The following is a 24608-nucleotide window of genomic DNA, read 5'->3' as shown; positions in this document are numbered from 1 at the left end:
TACTATTTGTATGCCAAGAATATGGTCTTCTGAAAGAATGAAGGCCAGACAAAATTGAGAGAAATCAAAGCAACCTGTGTTTCTCCTCAGATTCAGCACAAGCATATCTGGAGGCTAAGGCATTTTGATCTAGGGATTCTACAAAGAGGAATAAATCTCTGTTTTTGAGGGACTCAAGAGAAAACACCACTTTTGGGATATAACCTAAAGTAGAGACTCAGTGTGTGGTATGCTATCACCAGCCAATGCTGCAGATGACATGCTGAGTCAAGTGGTAACAAGTATGGTCAGTTGGATAGGGGGGCCACTAAGAGAAGGGCAGTACAAAGATCCTGGTAAAGCCTCTTTTAACTATAATTGCCTCCCTGTGTCATGTAGGACAGTGAACCCCCTGTAATCATGCAACATTAATTTAATTTTGTGTCCCCTGATCTATAAGTGCTCTTCCAGGCCCTTTGTGTAGCCAGCTACTTCAAATCTTAATTTTTTTTAGCTTAAATATCACCTCAGAGAGGCCAACCCATATTTAAAGCAGGCTTTCTATCTTATTCTGTATCAGTATTCACTTTGTTCATAGCACTTATTACAATTTGGAATTATTTAATTCATTAGTTTACTTGTTTTTTGTCTCTTTTCTACTGTATTGTAATAAGCTCCATGAGAGCGGGAATCTTTTTTTTTTTAAAGAGAGAGAGAGAGAATTTTTTAATATTTGTTTTTTAGTTTTCGGTGGACACAACATCTTTATTTTATTTTTATGTGGTGCTGAGGATTGATCCCAGCTCCCTGCGCATGCCAGGCGAGCGCGCTACCGCTTGAGCCACATCCCCAGCCCGAGAGCGGGAATCTTGTCTGACTTGTTCACTGATGTATCCTACCCAAATGTAAAATATAATAGGTATTCAATAATAAGTATAACTTTAAAAAAAATATTGACAAGATATGTCATGCATGGTGAAAATAAAATTTTCATGAATATACACTAATGCATAGTGTTGAATACAAAAACAGTTAAAATTCAAGTAGAAATGGAAAAAAACTACAATAATGGTAGGAAATAATATATATTTTTTAGTCGTTGACATAGAAAATATAGTTCATTCAGATAATAGAATTTAGCTTGATTTAATATTTATAATGGAATTCATTGTGAGAATACATTTTCAAATGTCTTTGAAAGTTTTTATTAAAATGAGAAAGAAGATTTATCATTGATATCAAGGAAATTTAAAAGTGTAAGTCAATATTCCTATGATTCTGTTCTTATAATTACTTTTGTAAGTGGATAATTTCCTAGGGAAATGAAAATAATGAAATTGACTCATGGATAAGAAGAAGTAAAAAGTTAAAGAACTATACCCCTCCAAAAAGTAGACTCAGAATTGAATTGATGAATTTTCTCGAAACTTAATGGATAAAATAATTATTATGCTGTTTAAATCATCTCACTATAGAAAAGATAGGAATTTTCCTAGATTATTCTATGAAGCAAGTATAACTCCCATGCCAAAATCTATAGGTACAGCAAATAAAACTACAGATACACTTAAGAATGTTGATCCACCCTGGCATGATGGTGCATGCCTGTAATCCCAGCAGCTTGGGAGGCTAAGGCAGGAGAATCGTGAGTTCAAAGCCAGCCTCAGCAAAAGTGAGGCACTAAGCAACTTAGACCCTGTCTCTAAATAAAATGCAAAATAGGGCTGGGGATGTGGCTCAGTGGTTGAGTGTCCCTGAGTTCAATCCCCAGTACTCCCTCAAAAAATGTTGATCCACAAAGCCTACAATAGCATTAGAATTTGTGGGCTTTATTTCAGGTATGCAACATTATTTTAATATTGGAAAATATTAATATTTAACAGTTGATATACAGGAAGAAATATGGTCATGGAAATAAATAATGAAATCATTTGATAAAATCCTGCTTCTATTTTAGATTAAAACTGAAACAACAGAAAATTTGTAACAAATTATGATTAGATAAATACATCCATTATTTAATAAAAGATATCTGTCCTAGGGCTGGGAATGTAGCTCAGTGGTGAGGGCACTTGCCTAGCATGTATGAAGCCTGGGTTTAATTCTCATTTCATATCTATCTATCTATCTATCTATCTATCTATCTTAAGCTAGCATCCAACATTATACTTGATTAAAAACTAACATTCCTATTAAAGTCAAGAAAAACTAAGAATGCCTATCATTATAGTGGTTATTCAACATAGATTTAGAAGTAAGTTCTAAGTAGTGGAATGAAAGAATAAAACGAATCATGTAAAACCACAAGAATGGGAAATTATACTCCATGTATGTATAATATGTCAATATACACTCTACTGTCATATATATCTAAAAAGAACAAATAAAAATTTTAAAAAAAGAAGAAGAAAAAGAACTATTAATATTGGAAAGAAAGGAGACAAAACTGTCTATACTTATGATAATATGATTGGCTATATGGAATTAAATTGAAGAAAAATAAAACTAATGAAAGTAAATTTATGGGAGTAAGTAGGTAAGAAAATATAAGAACAAAAATAAATAACTCTCTTATGTACCAGAAATCAGCTATAAAATGTGGTGAATGGATAATATTTATATAACAACAAAATATTTATGATACCTGAAAATAAATATAAGAAAGGTGCAGGATATACATAAATGCAACTATAAACTTTTACCCAGTGATATAAAAAGAGACTTGAATAAATGGAGAAACAAAACAATAATTAGGTGAGAAAATTTAGCAAACTACCACTTCTTTCCAAATGAATCTGCATTTAACTGAATTTATGCCTAGCATGGGACACACAGTAAATAGTTTTTTGAAAGAATGCTTAAATAAATGAATACAATCACAGTAAAAACCTAATTAGGATTTTTTTTGACTTGACAAAATTGTCCTAAGGTTCATCTAAAAAATTCTTCAGAGTTCAGAATAAAATTTTGATAAAAAAGATTAATGAAATAATTGCTAGTTAAGCTTATTAAAACAGAACAATAAAAGATCAATTTTCACTGGTATTGATGCATGAACACATAAATTCGTGGAATGATAAAATGTCAAGAAACGGGTCTATATAAAAACTTAGAATGTGATGATCTTATAAAATAGAAATGATAAATTTAATTTTCTTCACTTTTTTTGGTTTTATTCAAGAATTCTAGACAGAAAAGTAGGTTTTTGTTCTATTTCTTTAGCAATTTTAGCTATTATGGCTACACAGTAGCACCAACAGTTTTCCTCATAGTCTCTTAGATAACTTATTTCTATTTTTCTCTAGTAGTAATAACCTATTATATATTTTATGAAGATCTGAAAGAGAGGAGTTTGAAGGCTCCAAACCTAAAGATATGGTGAAAGGGAAATGTTCATTACCATGACCTGATTGTTGTGTGCTATATAAATTATTGAAATATCACACTAAAGAAAATATTTACAATTAATACATGTTAATCAAAAATATAAAGGATGGATTTAATAAATAGTATTAGGAGAGCTTAAAATGTATCCCTAATTAATAACATATCCCAAAATGTATAACAAATGGATTAAATATTTTAATTTTAAAAGTGAAATGTTGAAGGAACCATTAGAGTGCAGAATGTCTTCCTAAACATGACCTGAAAAGCAGAAATATCAAAAAGATTGACAGATTTTAAGAAATAATAATGAGATTGATAGATTTGATTACAAACAAAACTTGAAATTTCAGAACCTCCCATACATCATAAATCATGTAACTGACTTCCTTGAAAAAATATTTGTAACTTGTGGCAGATTAAGACTTAAGTTCCCTATTACACAATTGAATGTATGAAAGATGTAAACTTAACTGATGACTAAAGGTGCAAATCAAAACAAAAGGCATTTTGTTTTAATTTGGCCATCAAATTCGGAAATTACAAAATACAGGATGGAAGAATATTGGTACTTTCTTGTACTACTTGTAGAAGTATACTTTGGGGTAGCTTTGGAGAGTAATTTGCATATGGTCAAGAGCCAATCAATAAGAATTTATGTTAAGAACTTTTTCATAAATATCTTCATATATATATAGCTCCAGTGATAATCTGCAAACCAGTGATAATCATTGCAGTGTTCTTTATAACAGCAATAAATTGCTAACAACCTAAATTTTTTTTAATAGGGAAATAGTTAACAGTTATAATTGAGCTTTATATTGAAATACTGGGGTATTATTTTTTTAATATTTATTTTTTTAGTTATAGGTGGACACAATACCTTCATTTTTATTTTTATGTGGCGCTGAGGATCGAACTCAGTGCCTCACGCATGGTAGGTAAGCGCTCTACCTCTGAGCCACAACCCCAGCCCCCTGGGGTATTATTAAAGAGAATGATAGGTAATAATGATATGGACAAACCTTTGCTAACCTTCTGTTTTATAGGAGCGAATTGTGTAAACATGGCAAAAATGTTCTTTGAAATACTGAGAAAGGAGGATAAGAAAGGTTTTATTGTACCTAAGACCTTAATTTTTATCATTATATAAGGAAGCCAACATATTTGCCAAGAATTTCTGTGATGAGTTCTGATTTAGTTGGAATATATACTTTTTCAATTTATAGGCCTTTAAATGTCAGTGTTGTTTGTCAGAGGGAAGTTCACTATTATAAATCATTTCACAGGGCAATAATAGAATTTGTCAGCCTAAAGCTTAAGCATTTGTAAATTGAATACTTTCTTAGTTTCATAGGAAAGGAGAACTATATTTTGATTATTAATAATACCTATGATACTGTGAGATTAAAATACAATATCTGTTATCTATTAGACTTTCCATAATTAATTTCAGCAAAAATAATTGCTGTTAAAGGGTCATTGATAGTAATGAATGCTGTATATGCTGTGATTAATAATTTTAATTTTTCTAAAGGGTTCTCAGATTCTGTGACTGCAAATGAATTCATCCTATGGAAGAATAAAGATGCTGATGGCCAATCTCTGGAAGAAACATCCACTTGGAAAGCTCTGTTGATTTTTTTCTTTCCAACAAGTAAGTTCTTATTTGACCTTTTTGTCAATGTCCTTGTTTTGAAAACAGAAAATGGATCCTGCTCTGCCCTTTGCCTTAGGCAAGATAATCTCTCTGAATCTCAATATCCTCATCTTTAAAATGAAAATATTTACCACAAAGTCTTGTGAGGGTGAATCAAGACAATTATTTGTAAGGCATTACATAAATATTTGTTATTCTTCACAAAATATATTTCCTTCACGAATACCTAAAGCTTTCAAAATTTACCTGAATAGCATTGCCAGAAATTTAGTCATTGACTCATTATTGTGAAATTGATGTTGTCTGTGGCATTAAACAGAATATTGTGTGGCTTTGATGTTTTGAAGTATAACAGATGTTTTCCCATCTGTTTTAATGATAAAAAGTACAGATTTCAAGTCACATCTTCTTTTTTGTGATTCTGTATACAATGTGTTTATCAAGCACATGATAACCCTTGAGAATTATTAACTACAAATAAACATGTTTCTTTTTGTATAACATGTGGTGCACTTTCAAGCAGAAGCTTCACATAAATTGACCTATGTGAATTGCAAAGATCAAGCTTTTATTAAGAATAGTGTAGAATTTATTCTAACAAAATTTGATGTATGTTTATGAGCACAAATTGATATCCACTGTTTAATTTCAGACCCTACCACCGAATTCTATGACCTTGCATAAATCTTTTCCTGTTTCCATATACTGCTTCCATTAAGTACAAAATAGTCATTAAAATACCTACTATCAATGAGAATAGCAGAATAATTGAGTTCTTTAAAATAAATTAAAATACTGGAATGGTCAAATTGAGTGAAAAAATGAAAAACTGGGAAGGTGTTAATGTTATGTAGGCTAAAAGAATGTTTTACTGAGTGCCAAAGTTGGTCATAAATAACAAAAGACAATTTACACTTTAGAACTTATGTAAACTGTCATGTGTTCATAATAGCTGTAATATACAAACACTGAAACCATATTTTAAAAGTTATTTGCATTTACCCAAAATTTCTCTTAACCTGATAAAATGAATTGAAATAAAATCATTTTTATGGAATAATTTTTTCAACAAAATCAAATTGTTTCCTTTTTTTAGAAGCATCTGAACTACACTGATTCAAATCTTGAGTGATTAAATATTTATAAAATGTACATATTATCTTGTTTGAAAAGAATAACTAAAAATAGCTAATGGAGAGCATTTTGAATGTTTCAGCACAAAGAATTGATAAATGTTTAAAGTGATGGATATATCAGTTACCCTCATCTCATCAACACACACTGTATACATGTATCAAATATCACACCATACTCTATAAATACGTATAATTAATATGTGTCAGTTAAAAAGAAAAAAATAATAACTACATGTTCGTAAAATGTGAACTATTTTAATCAATTTGTTTCCTCCTCTATGTAATTGGAGATAAACACTCTTACTGTTCAAGCATTAAAAATAGCCTTGTTTTGCCACTGGACTGTTGTTTGCAAAATATTCATCTCTTAAAGATTAAAATGATAACCTTGAGACAGACTGGTAAGGAAGCTTTAGAGGTCATCTGATCCTTCTTCCTCTTAGACGAAATTACATATTTAAAACTGATAAAATTGCTTTACTCTTTCTTTAAAAGTTTGACACTGTTTGTCTTTGATATGCATTTTCAGTGTTACTTAGGATGTGAGGAAGCCATAAAAATTAAATATGTCTTAATAAGTGAGCAATACATTACAGCAAAATTGCTCTGTTCTTTAAAATTACAAGTGTCTCTTATTGAGTCTGAAAGTTAATTTTAATATCTAGCAAAGTCCATCAGATGCAGTTTAATTATAAAATAATAGAAGTTTAGCATTAGAAGGGACCTAGAGATTATCTAGTCCAGTATCTACTATGATTTAAACCCTCTTTTTAGCATTCCTGGAAAGTAGTATTTATACAATGCAAATAATGGTGAGAAACTCAGTCTATCCCATCTCTAACTAGATCCTGACTGTTGTCAACCTTTCCTGGGTGTCTGACATTAGAACTGAGTAGGGTATTTCAGATGAAGTCCAACTTGGGGAGAGGAGAGTTATTGTGGGCCTAGCAGAACTGAAGATTGCTTAGAGTATATAACAGTAGGATAAACTTATATATCTAAAATGTCTAGAAAATGAATATCCAGGTCAATTGGTAATGCATTAAGTTTTTAACTTTGTAGAATTTACTGTGGTCCTTTATTTCCTTATTTTTAAAATGGAGATTATAAAACTTAGTTTGGGAATTTGTTGTGAAGTTTAGTAGTAATGTGGGTAAAGCAAGGTGTCTGTCCAAAGATATGCCTAATGAATGGTATCCATTATTATTTTTATCTTAACTTCAGGAATTGCCAGTCTTTAAAGAAAAAGAATATAATAAAATGTATTGAGAGGTTAAAATATACTTAAAACAATTTAATTGTTCTTTACTGATGTTTTAGAATGATTATAAAATATTTGTTTTTTCTTTAAAGCCTGTAGTAGTTGAACAAAAGATTGAACTGTATCTATTTTTGCCTTAAAACATACCTGAATGTATATATTAATATATAATTTTGTTTGGTATATGTCTATTTATTTAATATATGTATAACATATTTAATATATGTCTGTTTAATTTATGTATTAATGTAAATCTTTGATGTATGTTTTTCTTTTTTTTTTTTGTTTTGTTTTGTTTGGTATTAGGGATTGAACCCAGGGGTGCTTAACCACTAAGCCATATCCCCAGCTATAACCCCAGCCCAGTACATGAATTTTTTTACAGTTGCATGGAACCTTGGTGTTTATGACCAAAACTGCTGCTTTTTAAAGTTATAGAATCATAACTTAAGGATAAATGGAAGAATATTAAAATATATTATAGTGCCTGTATGATAAGTGTACACAAATATTGGTCAATACCAGTGAAATCACTTACCTTACTCTCTCACAATAAAACATAGGAATTTTACTTATTGATGCATTCAATGAGTTACTGTAGCTTAGTAAAATTAAGTAAGAAGTTGTCTGTGATATTGTCTTAATGGAGTATTAACTTTAAGGGCATTTGGCTTGTGATTTAGATCATTATGTGTTATATTTTTATCACTACCACTCAGTTCATAATTTATATTTCCTTTTTTTTTTTCTCTTTGGTACTGGGGATTGAACCCAGGGGCACTTAACCACTGAGCCACCACCCTGGCCCTTTTAAAAAATATTTTATTCAGAGAAAGGGTCTCTCTGAATTGCTTAGGGACTTGCTAAGTTGCTGAGGCTGACCTTGAACTTACAATCCTCTTGGCCTCAGCCTCCTTAGCCACTGGGATTACAGTTATACACCACCATGACTGGTTTCCTATATTTTTTAAAAACTGCCTTACCAATGATTTGTTGACAATTTGTATTTTTCTTCATTACATCTACAATTAGAAATGTGATGTTAGCTAGGAATGGTGGTGCATGCCGGTGATCCCAGTGACTCAGGAGACTGAGGTAGGGGGATCTTAAGTTCAAGGCCAGCCTCAAAAACTGAAAGAGGCCCTGAGCAACTTAGTGAGACCCTGTCTCAAAATAAAAAAAAAAAAAAGGACTGGGAATGTATTCAGTTGTAAAGTGCAGAGTTCCATCCCCAGTAGTAGTATAATAGTAGTAGTAGTAGTAGTAGTAGTAGTAGTAGTAGTAGAATGTGATGTTAAGTAACTCTGAATTTTTTTCTTATTCTCTCATTTAACTCTTATTTTTCCACATTCATTTGTATTTGTATATGTCATCCAATTTTTCAAAATATACCAGCTTATGTTTTTCATTTTCCTTTATTTAATTGTTTAAATGGGGAAAGTGCTTACTAACCATGTTGAATTCTCTTTTTTTGTATTTCTGTATTTGTTTCCAATCTTATTTCTGTATTTCTGTTTTGAAAAGCATGCATTGTAAAGGAGAATCAAGAAGTAAAGCCTTGTAAAGAACTGGAGAGTCTTAATGAGACTGAATGTTTGAGATACAAGTGCTGTTTTTCATCATCCGGGACCAAGGACTTGAGTTGTTTTACCCCATTAACAGATAGTAAGTTCATCCCATTTCATTTATTTTATTTATGTTTTTAAATTGAGTAAATATTTCACAGTGGTGTAAGTTCACATTTGGATCTCCCAGCTTAACACTTGAAGAGACCTCCCAGCCCTAGAGCAATGCTGTCATTAGAAAGTCCTGAGGTAGTCAGGAGTATTCATGCACAGTTTCTGCTTAACTCCTGGATGGTGACTATCACCATTCAAAATCAGTCTCATTTTTACTTTTGTTTTAATCATTCACTGCCTTTTGACTCAAGTGTTCTAGGCTCTATTATGCATAACACTCAATGCCTGGGAGATAGTACTGTAGGGGTAGAAAGGGGATGATACCTTTCCTGCTCATCTTAAAGGGTCATGGATGATACCCCTGTAGCAAAAGACAGATTAATAAAAGAAAATCATAAAGAAGTTTATTTGATAATAGTTTTATGAGACACCGGAACCATCAGGTTAAAGATCCAAAGGTGCAGGGTGAGTGATCCAATTTTATATTTACATTCCATGATGCATGGACAACCATGTAGAAATAAGATTGGACAAAAATAGTATGATCTAATTCTAACAAACTAGGTGGAGAAATCCAGTGAATCCTGTTCATATTGTTCTTGGTCTCTGTGCAACATTTCTTCATCACCAGTATGGGGCAGGGCCCTTTCTGAAATTAGACAAATTAGGTCATAGAATTTCTTTATGGTTAACTCCAAGGCAGAAAGGTGGGGAAGATAAGAGTATTATTTTAGGCATATAACTTATTTTGGATAAAAGGAATTCTAGTTTCTATGACCTGTTTTGGGGAAGAGAAAGTCTAGTTTTTATGCCTTTTCTTTGAGAGAGGTTAAGTGGAGCAGGATATAGGAGCACAGGAAGAGGTCAGAAAGAAACTCTGCTTCTGAGTCCTTTATTTTGGTTTATCATTTTCTGAGTCCCAACAATATCAGTTGGCATGCCTTCACTTTCTTTTTTCCTAGCTTTTTTTCCTGAGTAGAATTTTTCCCATTTATGTTGTTTTCAATATCTCAGCATGAAGCAGTAGACCCAAATGTTTCTTGTTAAGGTATGTTTATTAGCTTTTCTTTGTTCTATTGTTTTTGACTTATGTTCTTAAATTTTTTTTCTAAAGTTTTGAGAGCTAGACCATCTGTTTTTATTACCTTTATTTGGATAGTGGGGACATATTATCAGTTGGTCCCATGATGAATGGATTTGATGTGATGGAATACTAACAAGCACTATGAAAAGGATGCATGCAAAACAATAACTTACGTTAATATAATCTCTATTCAATTTACAGCTCTTTGTTGGATATCTAGTATTAATAATGAAAACTAAAGCCTGATCATGAATATAGTGTTATAACTTTCACAATGTCACATGGTATTTATAATTCATTCATTCATTAATTTGGTCTTTATGTTTGTGTGAAGAGACATTTGGTTCTTTTAGAGGAAAAAATTGAACCGTGACTTACAATTCCCCAATCACATTAGAAGGAACTTCCCAATGAATATGAGACTAAATTATGCTTATTCACCTGCAAATTCTTGATTCCTTATTTAATTTAATATTTTGTAATTTTGAAGTAAACATTTAAGAAGCCATTTCTTTACCAAGTTAACTGTTCATAGATTAATTTTCTCCTCAAGTGCTCTGGGATGTATAACATATGGCCACAGAAAAAAAGCTCACTTAGGGACAAAAGAGATGTATACTATGCATTATTATAATCTGTTAACAAAAACAGTAGGATCATTTTGCTAAGGTATTCATCAGGAGCAGCATATTGAAAATGCTGCCTTGAATTGCATTTCAAGAACATTCGTGGATGTGTAACCGATGTGATTCTGCAATCTGTATTTGGGGTAAAAATGGGAGTTCATAACCCACTTGAATCTAATGTATGAAATATGATATGTCAAGAGCTTTGTAATGTTTTGAACAACCAATAAAAAAAGAACATTTCTTAAACTCTTGCAGCTTCTAGATTCATAAGGATATTTACCTGTTATATAAGAATACCTCCTTATTTTACTTTATTAAATAATAATTTTATAAAGACTTTATGAAAGAACCCAAATTTGCTTCTCTTGCTTAAGTCATAAAAGTAACAGGATATAATTAAACCAACAGAGCCTACACAGATGCTCCGGATGTTTGGGCTTGGTGTGATCAGCATGATCACCCTGGGATGTCTGCCCATTTATTGCTGCTCTCTTTGCCAGAGGAGGTAGGCAAACATAAACTTTTATTCGTGAATTGCTAAGTAAATGTGAATTTTTGTGTATAGGCATATTTATTTAGATGCTTCAGAAATACAGCAATTATGTTTGAGTTCCTTTTGTTTAAAGGAAATAGGTTGGGAAAAACTTAAAAAAGTAGAGTTAACATGATATTTTTTAAAAAAAAACATGTTATTTTTCCACAAATTCAAACATTTTCTTGCATAGGGTCTATTCATTCCCTTGTCCAACAACATAAAGGAAATAATAAATTGGCAAGCTGGAGGTGTGTGGAATGGGAATGAGTATTAGTTCCCAAAGCACAGTGATTTCTGGAAGGGTTTGTCTTTATTGAGTCATCTGCCATTGGTCTTTAATGGTCATCTACCATTGGATTTCAAAGCTTTCTTCTGTCTTCAATCAAGCAAAACTGTACTAGATTTCCTCTTAGTGTATCATAAGAAATTCCAGTGGGCTACTAGCACAGTGTTTCCAAATTTGTTTATTTTTAATAGCTCCCCACCTACTGGGACAGAGTGGGATGGAGTATCAGAGCAGAGCCCGGACTAGGGTAAGAATTATGCAGTATTTAGAGCACAGACATTAATAGGAAACAACTCCTTCTCACGTATGTGCAAATGTAGGGGCAGTATTGTCATGACCCTGAGAGTAAGTACTTCCTTAAATTCTCAGGAAAATTACATATTGAAGATTAAGCATCTTTTATGTTTTTGTTCAAGTTAATGGGACAATAGTATCTGCACTCTCAAAAAGTTTGGTTAAGATTTCACTGGGAGATTTAGACTACACACCTGTTCCCTTACTTTCCATAAAGATCATCAGGTTTTGGTTACATTACCGTAACAAGACTATTTTGAATCCACTGTTGGGTCACAGTATTTCAAATACTCTAGCTTGCATGTGACAATCAATTCTTTGCTCAGATTTTGCTTAGCTTCCTACTCTGAGCTGATAATGGCTATTCCTTGGTCTTTTTCATTTTTTTTCCAAGATAATTGGGTGTAAGAATGGAGTTTGTTTTTTTTACCCCTACTTCTCTTCAAAGCTTAGTTTCATATAAAAATAGCCCATGATGAAAGTGAAATATTTGATAGAATTTGGTGGTTAGGATTATGCCATATAGTGTATTGGGGAAAATAAGCATGACATACTATTTCATTCCAGTTCCTCTCTTAGTCCTCTGCCAATGAATTTTATGAGATACAGGTCTGCAGGATTTTTTTTTCTTTGAAATTAAATCCAAAGGATTATCCCCTGGTATGAATATATTGTACTTTTTTATGTAATATAAACTATTTGAGAAACATGAATAGTGAATATGTAAGTGGATTGAACACCATGTGTTTTGCTCTATGTTTTATTTACTTTACTCTTTTGTGTGAGACCAATATGCTTCGTCTATCATCCTAAGCTAGCCCCAGAGCCAGTGGTCACTTTTAGCTTGATATTTAGCTGAGTTTCCAGGAACAATGGTAAAGGGTGGATGGGACACTGTCAGCTTTTCCTGGTAAGCTGATTTTAGAAACAAGGACAATAATTGTGTGAGAATGGAAATCCCATTCCTGATACCAGGTAAGGAGCTAAATAGATACCAAAGGCTGCTAACTCCCCTTTTGGGGGACAAGATATCACCTTAGAAAGCTCTGATTAACTCACTTTTTGTTCTCCATTTCAAAGAATAAGGAGGTAAACAAACTATTAGAGAAGAAAAAAAATAAATGATTCTATAAAAGGGAAATAGATACAGCAGTAAAATCAATATGTAGCAATCTAAGAAGGAAAAGAAAGAAGCCAAATACAGTTGTTTATCTAAATCACTGGAACTAAAAGCCAAATACAGATCTGCAGTAACATGATACTGGCCTCTTTTCTAAGAATCTTTTGCTTTTTCTGCATTGGAAGTTATCCTTATGTTCTTCCTTCTGGGTCCTGTCTTAATATATTAAATACTTGAGAATTCCTTGAGGAAAAAGCTGTGGTAGTTCTCTTCTCTTGGCCTTCAGTTGCAAGCAAAAACATAGAAGGTTTGACATTCCCCCGCTTCTGCAATTTTGATAGTGACTTTTTTTTATAGACTACCTAAGGAACTAACAGCTGGCAAAGTTGGGGATGTGAACAATTAGAAGTAATCTATTCAAGTAGAAGAAGTGAAAGCAATTCAGGTGAAAAGGATAATCACTCCCCAGAGCCAAATGTACTTCATTCTTTTGGTGCCTCATTCATGCTTTCCTCAGTTGACTATGATCCATTCAGTATTTACTTGTGCTAGATAGATGGAGAATACAGGAACATCTCATAGGCCCTACTTTTAAGGATCTTAAAATCATCCTGAAACAAATCTCAAATATGACACATTTAATTAACAACAGAAAGTAGAATATAATTAAGGAATGAAAAGAGTGTTAGAAATAACTTATAAAAGGTTTGAAGCAGTGGGGAGCAGGGTGAGTGGGAGAGGGCAGGGCAGGTTCCATTTGAGGTGTTTTTTTTTTTTTTTTTTTTAAATTTGCTCTTTTTATATACACAAGACAGTAGAGTATATTTTGACATACATACATAGAGTATAACTTATTATAATTAGGATTCCATTCTTATGGTTGTACATGATGAGTTTTTAAAGGGAGGACAAAGACTCTTTCCATAGAATTCATTACCTACAGATAGATTTGATCTCATTTCCTTAACTGCTTGTCATTTCTTCCATTTTTCTTTTTCTTTTCTTTTTTTGTACTCAGAATTGAATAAGGGATGCTTTACCACTGAGCTGTGTCCCCAGTCTCCCTCCCCCTTTTGAGACAGAGTACATCTAACTTGCTGAGGCTGGCCTCAAACTTGTGATTCGCCTACCTCAGCCTCTCCATTCTCTCAGATTACAGGCATCCACCACTGTTCCCTGCACTGTTTGTCATTTCTAAGAAGAGGTGGTTTAACATTTTCCCTGGAATAATCTGTAACTGAATCTCTAATTTACTTTTGCTAGATTTGAACTTAGATGTCGTATGAACCAGGTGCACAAAAAAACTCAAGCTAGCTTGAAATGGTTGCACATGAACAACAAGGGAGGGGAGAGCATAAGTGAAAAACCAGTATTTGCTACAGGTAGCCTTACTATAAACTTGCATATTAGATGTGTTTTGAAGTTCATTGCATCCTCAAGGTTATGGAAGATCTATTTTTATCCTCATTAATAGGGATCAGAAGAATCATTAGGTCTAAGTATCACTGATGTGCTTAAGACTTATTTAGAGGAGAAGGAGGGAAAAGATCAAGTTGATGGGAACAAAAGGAAGCATAGGAGGGGGGTTCTAGGGAGAGAGAGAGGAGGAGGGTAGCTGAATTGTTTGCATTACAGTAATAGAATGCCAGTGATGGTGGCTTCAAGGGCTAAATTTACTTTATGGTCTTTTTCTGTTCTTTTTTTTTTCTCTATTTTTTTTTAATTTTTTTTATTGGTTGTTCAAAACATTATAAAGCTCTTGACATATCATATTTCATACATTAGATTCAAGTTGGTTATGAACTCCCAATTTTACCCCAAATACAGATTGCAGAATCACATCGGTTACACATCCACATTTTTACATAATGCCCTATTAGTAACTGTTGTATTCTGCTACATTTCCTATCCTCTACCATCCCCCCTCCCTCCCCTCCCATCTTCTCTCTCTACCCCATCCACTGTAATTCATATCTCTCCTTGTTTATTTTCCCATTCCCCTCACAACCTCTTATATGTAATTTTGTATAACAATGAGGGTCTCCCTCCATTACCATGCAATTTCCCTTTNGGCACGCAGCCCAGCTCCAACCTCTAGGTGCGGCTGCCGGACAGTGTATACAGAGCCATCAAGACAGCAAGCAGAAAGCAAATGGCGGCTCCCGCGGAGTGGATTTTCGGCACAGAAACCACAGCCCCGCCAACAATCCCAATCCACAAACTCTCCCTGTATAAAAAATATTCAAAAAAAAAAGAAAAAGAAAGGCGGGGCGCACTGAGCTTTCTTTGCCTCGGGTACTTACAATCCACTGCTGATTACACATTCAGCTTCTCCGCCCGGAGCGAAGCGAAAGAGGAAGCAGATGGGAGCAAAGCACCCGCGGCTCTGAGCATCCAAGCGTCTCTTTTTCGATTTCTTTGTTCTTCCTGCTCCTTGGCAAAGTGGTCCACTACAGATTAACGGTGAAAGGAGCTCTAACAGACTGTGCAAAATCTCTATTAAAGCCGCTGCTTTGAGCACCACGCTCAGCACTTCAGCAACCCCCGTATGCAGCGGCCATCTTCCCCCAACATGTCCTTTCTCTTTTTCTGTTCTTAAAGTTTAAGTCTGTGTTCAACTGCCAGTTAAACAACTGCATATTTAATAGTGATAGGATACTTGAACATGTACATAACTTAGGTAAGATGAGAAAAATCTTTATCAAATTCAGATGAAATGATTTTCATGTTGTTCTTTCTGTGAGATTGAATTTGTAACTCTGAATTATGAAGTTTCAGAACTAAGTCTAAAAATTGAAAACTATATTTTGCCAACTAAGAAAAAGCCATTTTTAAAAGATTGTTGATTATCTGATACACAGGTGATGTAAAAAACATATTTTCTATTATACTTTCAATGTTGCTACTTTCCAGATGGTTGTTATTGAAAATTTTTATGTTTAGACAAATCCTGTTGCATGATTCTCTGTATTATAATATGGTCTTCATTTTGCACATAGTCTTACTGCCACTTATTTTCTTAGAATGGGAGTTGAAGAATTGAGAATAAATGTGTTAAAAATTGCCTAAAATCATCACCCATTGAATTTAACAAAATAGACATTTACATTTTTGAAAGCCCATGTTTGTATGTTTTATTATATTGTATAACATAATTAGTAATGTTTGTAGTTGAACACAATACTTTTCATTTTATTTATTTATTTATTGTGGTGCTGAAGATCAAACCCAGCACCTTGCATATACTAGAGCACTCTGCTGCTGAGCCACAACCCCAGCCCCAGTAATGCTCTTTTGAAAAGCTTATCTAGTAATTAGCCAACTGCTGGAAAGTTTGAAGTTCCTAGGATTATACATATATTAATCTAGAGAAAGGAAATAAAATCTATAAATATGACTATGCTCTAAGTACTTTGATAAAATTATGTCAGATGAGAATGTGAGTGAACTCAAATGCTCTTCTAACTTCACTATAGATTTGAAATATGTATAAAGCCAGTTCTTCTTGGACTCTGTTCAAGCTAATTTAGTTATTAAAATAATAAGAGAACTTTATTATATGTGGATTATATGACTTAGGTATTCCTATGCAAGGTCTTCCAGGGCAGCATTTTAGAGAATTCTGAAACAGAAGGTATTATTGAAAAGAACAGTGTCTTGCCAAGTAACTAAAAACTTGATTGCAGAATGCAGTGGCCTTTTTGCTGAATTCCTGTTCAACTTGACCTTTTGGTCAAATAATACACCATTGACTGTTCCCTTCTTGAGCTATCCTCCCTTGGATTTCATTATGCCTTACTATTCTGATCCATTTTAGTGTGATCTTCTTCCCCTTGCAACTGTGGTTGTTTTCCAAATCTTTGCTCTCATTTATAAGAAGATGTAATAGAAAGAACATTTTAAGATCTGTGTTCTAATTCTGCTTTCGCCTCCAATTTCATAGATAAGCTGAAACTATTTACATATTGATTTTCTAATAAAACTGGAGAATTGAATTACATAATTTCCAAGGTCCTTTCCAAATATCATTTTCTGAGATTCTTTGGGTGAATGTCTCTTAAAATCTGAATCCTGAAGTCTTCACTTTTACTTATTCCATATTTCCAGCTGCTCTTGGGAATTACATATTTTTTCAGCACCCTAAATGCAACACATGCAAAAGTAAACTCATCTTCCTTTTCTCCCAGATCATTTCCTCTTGAAATCTCACTGATTTCTTTAGTTTCACAGGTTAGAACTTTGGAGTCATCTGTTCCTATTTCTTTTCCTTTGGCCTCAATATATATTCTGTTTGCCTAGCCTTCCTGTCATTTTTTTTTTCCTTTTGAGTGGGTCTGGTATTTGCGTCTTCTCCCATTTTATTTTTTTAAATATTTATTTTCTAATTGTAGTTGTTGATACCTTTATTTTATTTATTTATTTTTATGTGGTGCTGAAGATCAAACCCAGTAGGCAAGCACTCTACTGCTGAACCACAACCCCAGCCCCTCTTCTTCCATTTTATTGTCACATCTTAGTCCAGTCCAGGCCTTATATGCTCTCTCTGTCCTGGTAAAGTGGTTTCAGGAGAGGAGCAAAGGGGAAACCAAAGCTAGCATCTACAGTGCAAAGAGTTTGATAACTGAGGAAGGTATGTATATCCAATCCAGTGAGTAACTTATGAGGGAGACAGTATCTAGGATGGGTTAGGAACTTGAATGGCTAGGAGGTAGGTCCTGGAGATGTTTCCTGGTACTTAACCAAGAATGTACAGTCTTGATTTAGGTAAAGGGTGAATGAGTAAGCCTGTTTGCCAAGCCAGTTTGGACATATATATTACTAATCTGGACCCGGACCACTAATCTGTACTACTGGTCCATCCTGCAATGTCCTCTGAGATTGATCTTTATAAAGTAGTAGTATTTAATTTCATGATGTCATTCAATAACTTCCAATGCATTTTCATTCAAGAATGCCTGCATTCCAGGCCTCATATTAGGTACTGTGGAGGACAAGGTGGTGAATTAGATCATGGTCTGATCTCAAAGGACATATTGTCTAATAAGGGATATATTCTAATATACAAGATAGTAAGTCACAGTACACAGGAGAAATGCAGATTAAAAACAATTAGCATATGTTTGGCCTTTTCAAGTTTGTGTAGGGTTTTCATATACATTGTCTTATTTGACCTTCAAAACTGAGAGGTGCAGGGGGGTTTAGCCTCTTGTTCAAGAATGCATAATGAGAGACTGTGGAGGTAGCTCAGTGATAGAGTGTGTGCTTAACTTGCAAGAGGCTCTGGGTTTTATCTCCCAACGCCAAAAACAATTAGATACTCCAGTGTGAATAAATATTTTAAAGGATTACCTGGTGATACAGCGAGCAGTTCCAACCCAACTTTTTACTAAGTTCTTTACTTTTTCTACTATAGGAGAAAAAGTATAGATTAAAACATAACCCCCTCTTCTTGCTTCATGTCAAAGAACTGTGGCTTTCAAAGCCATCTATATTAGACAATTCTATAATGCCAATAACATATATTCTAACATTCTATACACGAATAATATATATTCTAACATTCTATGCATGAACAACCCCTGGTGTATTCCAAGAAAAGTAAAGACACCATCATGGATGGGGAAAATCTTTACTTTTCTTGGAATAAACCATGGTTTATACTTGCCTCTATTCTTTTGCCCATGTTGCTTCTATTTCTTAGGATTATTCTTCTTTATCCTCTTCACTTCCTTGAATTCTTTCTGTTCTTAAAATTGCAGCTGCCACAACTCCTCTATGAAGTGTTTTTCTACTGCTCCAGTGTTTTCTCTCTCCTTGGAATCTCTTTCTGCATTTGTGTTCTAATCCACAGAATTTAGCACATAATTATCCTTTGCTTCCTGTGAGTTTTTTTTCTTTCTCTGGCTAATTTATGACTTCCTTGAGGACCAGGCCTCATACTCTGATTCTAGAGTTGTGAATCTCAAATTGGAGTCTCTGAATCAGCATCATCAGCATCCCCTGGGAATTTTTTTTTAAATTATGTTCTTAGAACCCACTTCAGATCTACTGAATCAGAAATTTGGGGGTGGGACCCAGCAGTCTGTTTTTTTAACAAGTGCTTCTTGTTTACATTAAACATTGACAACCCCTGGCTTCTAGACCATGTAGTAGGCAAATCAATAAATATTGATTGTAATAATATAATTAGTTGTTTCTGTGGATTTTCTGCTTATCTTTGTGAATTTGCAAATAGCAAATTAAATTGTTTCCTATTCATAAAATTGACAGTATGCTTTTAATCATCTTAAAGGATTTAAATTTATATTGATGAATTAAAGTTTCAGAATCATGTAAAATTATCAACCCACTAGCCAGGCACAGTGGTGTGTGTCAGTGATCCCAGCTACTTGGGAGGCTGAGGCAAGAGGATTGCTTGAGCCCAGGAATTGATGGAAGTCTGGGCAACTTGGTGAGACTCCCTATGCAAAAAGTAAATAAACAAAAATAAAAATCAACCCAGTAGACTGGTGTTTCTCAAAATCTGGTAAATAGCTTCTATGGAAGTGACCTTGGGAATATTTAACAAAACAGACTCCTACGCTGTACCCTAGACATTCTGATTTAGTCAGTCTGAGGTGTTCTGAAATTTGTGCATTTTAAGGCTCCTAAATGAATCTGATAGGCAGCCTATTTGGAACTGCACTAGACTTTCTCTAGTTAAACTCTTCATTCATCCATTCATTCTATGAATGTTTATGGGCTCCTAATTGATCCAGACACTTTCTAGGCATTGTGTTCTTTTCTGTCTGATCATATTTTTCTGTATCCTCACTGTCCATGTTATAAGCTGTCTGAGGCTCTAGCCTCAGAGTTCCCTAATGTATTCAATTTTGTTGAATGTATTCTGAGCTCATCATTGGCTCCCCATTTTCATGTCCATATATTGAACATTGACATTCACCAAAAGTTGAACCTCTGAAATCTTAAACTTCAAAATCTTACTCTTTGACAATAGGTACTTTGTCTTGTTGCTTTACTCTTGCTGCACCTGTTCTTTAATTCACTAGGAACTCTAGTCTCTTTAACTGTTTTTCCCTTATCTGACATCTAACATCATCTGCTTTCTTGTATCCAGCCAACTGTTACTTCAAGCCATTCTTTCTAGCGCCACCCACCACCATTTCACTGAAACCAAATCTATACCATTTCTCTGCTATTAGATCTGGGTTCCTGGGAACTCCTAGAGAGGAAAATAAGTCTTACAGATTTGTAGATCTGTATCACTAGATATTCCCAGTGGGCTCACTTAGTTTTCACAGTGACAGCCCTCTACCTGAGGTTCACAAACAACATACCACCTTACCATGTTGAGTGTTTCATACAATGAACCCACTGATTGAAATGCCCTTATGCATCTCCCTACCTCTACTCTTCCTTATTTGGCTTACTCCACTCAAGTTCAGGCCCTAGCTTAAATGTCACCTTTTCTAGGAAGCTCATCCCAGACCTTCCCACACTGGGTTAGGTATCTTTCTGTTTGTCTCCTACAATTCTCTACTTACCTCTAGTTGGACTGATCTGAATGCAATATAATTATCAGCCCATATATCTGCCTTCCATTCTAAATTTTATACTTCATGAGGACAGCTCCTATGTGTTATTTAATTTTATGCATCTAATATTTAGGATAGTGTTTATATTTCACAAACAAGCAAACATAATAGTGAATGAGTATGCAGTAAGTTAACCTATACTATTCAATTGTGAGTATAGTGACTATCCTATAGGACATTTTTTATGAGAACACCTGTAGAACACAGGCCAAATCTTTTCACCGTACCTTTCTCCCTTTGGCATTCTCATTAGATTTTAGGATCTCATAATGGATGTTAGTTTTATGACTAGGTTCTATGGAAGTGACCTTGGGAATATTTTGAACCTAAAACCAAGTCTGCTGAAACCAAGACAAGTCAGTACAAAGGTTTTTTGTTTATTTTTAAAATATTGTTTTTAATATTTATTTTTTAGTTTTTGGTGGACACAACATCTTTATTTATTTTTTATGTGGTGCTGAGGATCGAACCCAGCGCCCCGCACATGTCAGGTGAGCGCGCTACTGCTTGAGCTACATCCCCAGCCCTGTTTGTTTGTTTTTGTACTGAGAATTGAACCCAGGGGCTGTCAACCACTGAGCCACATCCCCAGCCCTTTTAGTTTTTTTTTTTTTTTAATTTAGACATAGGGTCTTGCTAAGTTGCTTAGGGCCTTGCTAAATTGCTGATACTGGCTTTGAACTTGCGGTCCTCCTACCTTAGCCTCCCAAGTCACTGGAATTACAAGCATGAATTATCGTGCCCAGCAGCACAAAGGGTTTTGAAGTAATAAGGCTCTGTTGTGTTTTTCTTTGTTAATCAAAGTGAGATGTACACACAAAATTTAAAATAAAACCTATGTATAGGGCTGGGGTTGTGGCTCGGTGGCAGGAGTGCTTGCCTAGCATCATGTGTGAGGCACTGGGTTCAATTCTCAGCACCACATACAAATAAATAAAACAAAGGTCCATTGACAACTAAAAATAAATTTAAAAAAATAACCTATGTATAAAGAAAATCTGGTCATTTTAATTATGGGAAGATATATTAAAGTCAGTATTAGACTGAATTTGTTATCTAAATCATAATTTCTTATTTAAAATTCTGAATTTCAATAAGTTCTGTAAAACTAAATATTTTCCCTAATCATTTAGCAGCAAACCCTGATCTGATTTGACCTGTGATTCTTTGTAGTCATTACTTAATTCTTAAGAGTGAATATACATATATTTCATTGTAGAAACATTATTATTATTGATTATGAGTTACTTCCCAGACCCCATGGGAGTGACATGTAATATTTAGTGTATCATGCCACATTACCTTTCTAAAACTCCGAAAATTTTGTATTCTGAAATATATGTGGCCTCAAAGGACCGAGAACTGTGACATTGTTGTGGTTATTATTTTTCAAGACTATAGTCAACAAAATGGCAACATAAAGAAGCCACGAATAAATCATATAAATATATTTTTGGCTTTCATTCACTATTTCATTTATGTTTGGAGACATTTTTATGATTAATTGAGAAAAAGGTGTTTCTTCTCTCCATGTCTTTCTTATCAAGTGCAGCTCAGTGACAACCTAGTAATGCAGTTTTAGGGGAGAAAAGCGAGTAATACGTTGAGAGTCATCATTTCAAAGGCAGGCTTATCTACCTCCAGGCTCCACGTGATCAGAACCTGGTTGTTTTTTATAGCTAAGTAGTACTGTTAGAGTCTGGATGTTCTTTTCTGTATGCTACTTAACATTGAGCTGAAGATAGGATTATTATTTATCTCTTATTACCTCTTCATAATATTATAGGCAAATCATTTTTTTGGGGGGGGGTTCCCACCTTACCTCTGTCATGAACATTTCTATTTTTTTCTCCTTTGCTTATGTTTAGTTCCTTAGAAAGTGAAAACTCTGTAAACAATAATCAACTAAGTTTTCCTGCCAGAAGTCTAATATTTACATTTCCTCTGTAAAGCATAAAAACATGTAAGGTAAGATTTCAGCCTAAAGATTAACAAGCTCCAAGAGGAGAAAGAGAAAGGTTAGCATGGGATTGGGGGGAGAAATTGTATTTTAGATTTAGGCAGATCTAGATTTGATTTTATTTTTTGGTACTGGGGATTGAACCCAGGGGTGCTTAACCACTGAGAAACATACTCAGCCCTTTTTTTTAAAATATTTTATTTAGAGATAGGGTCTCTCTAAGTTGCTTAGGGCCTCCCTAAGTTGCTGAGGCAATTCTTCTGCCTCAGCCTCCAGAGCTGCTGGAATTACAGGTTTGCACCACTGCATTTGGTTACATTTGATTCTTAGCTCCATGAATGAGTAGTTTGGCTAACTTGGGCAAATTGCTTTACTTACTGGTACCTTAATTTTCCCATCTGAAAAATGGGGATGATGAATAGTACCTGCCATAAAGTCATCATGAGGATTAAATGAGATCATGCACATGGAAGTTTTAGCACATAGGTAAACTACCCTACAGGTAAACTACCCTACCTGTTTTTAACTATTGTCAGATGACACTGTGGTATGATTCTATGGAAAGAGCCTGTAGACGAACCTAATTATGTCCTAGTATCTCCATCTACTAGCTATGTGTGACCTTGGGTGAGTTATCTTACCTCTCTAAGACCCAGTTTAATCATTTGCAAAATAGGAAATTTGCTACATAGTTTCTAGAGTTATTGTGAGATTAAATGAGATCAAATATATAAGGTACCTAGGCAAAGTCTTGGCATATAGTAGAGTCTCAAGTGGCCTTTCACTCTGTGGCCACACAAATGCAAGGGAGTATGATTAAGGGAGTATGGTTCTGAATACCAAATGACATCAATAGTAAGAGAAAGTGCTTTGAAAAAACCAAATACTAATATAATAGGAGCCATTACTATTTAGTTTCGAAGGTCATGGGAAGGAAGAATTTCTTTAGACTAGGAGTGAAAGGGAAAGCTTCTTAGGCAAGAAAATATCTAAGCTGGGTATTTAAGGATGGGTAACATTAATATCAGTAGAAGGAAGCAGAATAATATTCCTCTTGTGGAGGATCAAATAATCAAAATTATTGTATATAGAGTAATAATGATGGTTACAACAATAAATATGAATGAGCCAAGTATATTACTCCTATCAGATTTATTAAATATAATGAGTTAAAAAATCAGAATTATTAAAAAGAATTATTTTGGCAAATATCCTTTTCCTTATAACCATCTATGATTCTTCTACCACTGTTGAGAAATGTTTTTTTTTTAACTTTTTAGTTGACCTTTATTTTGTTTCTTTATAGGTGGTGCAGAGACACAAACCACGTGCATCACACATGCTAGGCAAGCCCTCTGCCACTGAGCCACAGCCCCAGCCCCTGAGAAATATGATTTTAATTGAGCTTTTTATATTACAGCAAATGGGCCAATCCTTTACGAAGGAAGGTCAACAGAATGTTGAAGGGTTTTAAGAAACAAAGAAACAAACTGAAGTCTGATGCTGAAATGTTAGGGACAGCAATGGAAGATGAGGAAGGTGATGAGAAGGAACAGGAGACCAAAGGTAATCAATTCATAGTAGGACATAAAGTTGAAGCACTCAATCTCTGATTCTTGTGAATTTTCTATTTCTACCATCATTTTGGTTTGCCCGACATTTTTATCCCACAAATGTTTGGGCCACAAGAGGGTCAGCTTCTGCAGTGACATTATCACTAGTGATATTTAGATGGTAAGAAAGTGGACACAAGATGTGCCAAATTATTGGGAATTATTTGGTATGCATATTTCAGTTCTTCAGAGAGAGCAAAGAAATGGAATCTGCCTTCTCTGACTCTAAGGCCCATGATACATACCCTTGCTAAACAATCATGGCCATAGTCCTTAAAGTATGTTGACCATATCACCATGTATCCAGAAGAAGGAGTATGACCACAGGATTATGACAGACCTGGGATCATATCTTAAAACTTAGCTATTAGTCTCAGGTATCTTCTCTCAAAA

At 34.1% G+C, this 24608-nt stretch overlaps 1 protein-coding gene across 1 annotated transcript in view; it reads left to right on the top strand.

Annotated features, from left to right (window-relative positions):
• Positions 1–24291, top strand: part of Fmr1nb (FMR1 neighbor) — a 45068-nt gene extending 20777 nt beyond the window's left edge. The window contains exons 2-5 of the mRNA XM_048797025.1: positions 4901–5020; positions 8945–9085; positions 11221–11317; positions 24023–24291. Of these exons, the coding sequence (XP_048652982.1) occupies positions 4901–5020; positions 8945–9085; positions 11221–11317; positions 24023–24215 (551 nt within the window). The 3' untranslated portion in view covers positions 24216–24291. The remainder of the gene's footprint in view (positions 1–4900; positions 5021–8944; positions 9086–11220; positions 11318–24022) is intronic.
• Positions 24292–24608: the final 317 nt, after the last annotated feature.

Source organism: Marmota marmota, unplaced genomic scaffold (genome assembly GCF_001458135.2).
Source record: "Marmota marmota marmota unplaced genomic scaffold, marMar, whole genome shotgun sequence".
Taxonomy (NCBI): Eukaryota; Metazoa; Chordata; class Mammalia; order Rodentia; family Sciuridae; genus Marmota; species Marmota marmota.
The sequence above is the reverse complement of the archived record's forward strand: the minus strand, read 5'-3'. Positions and strand labels throughout refer to the sequence as shown.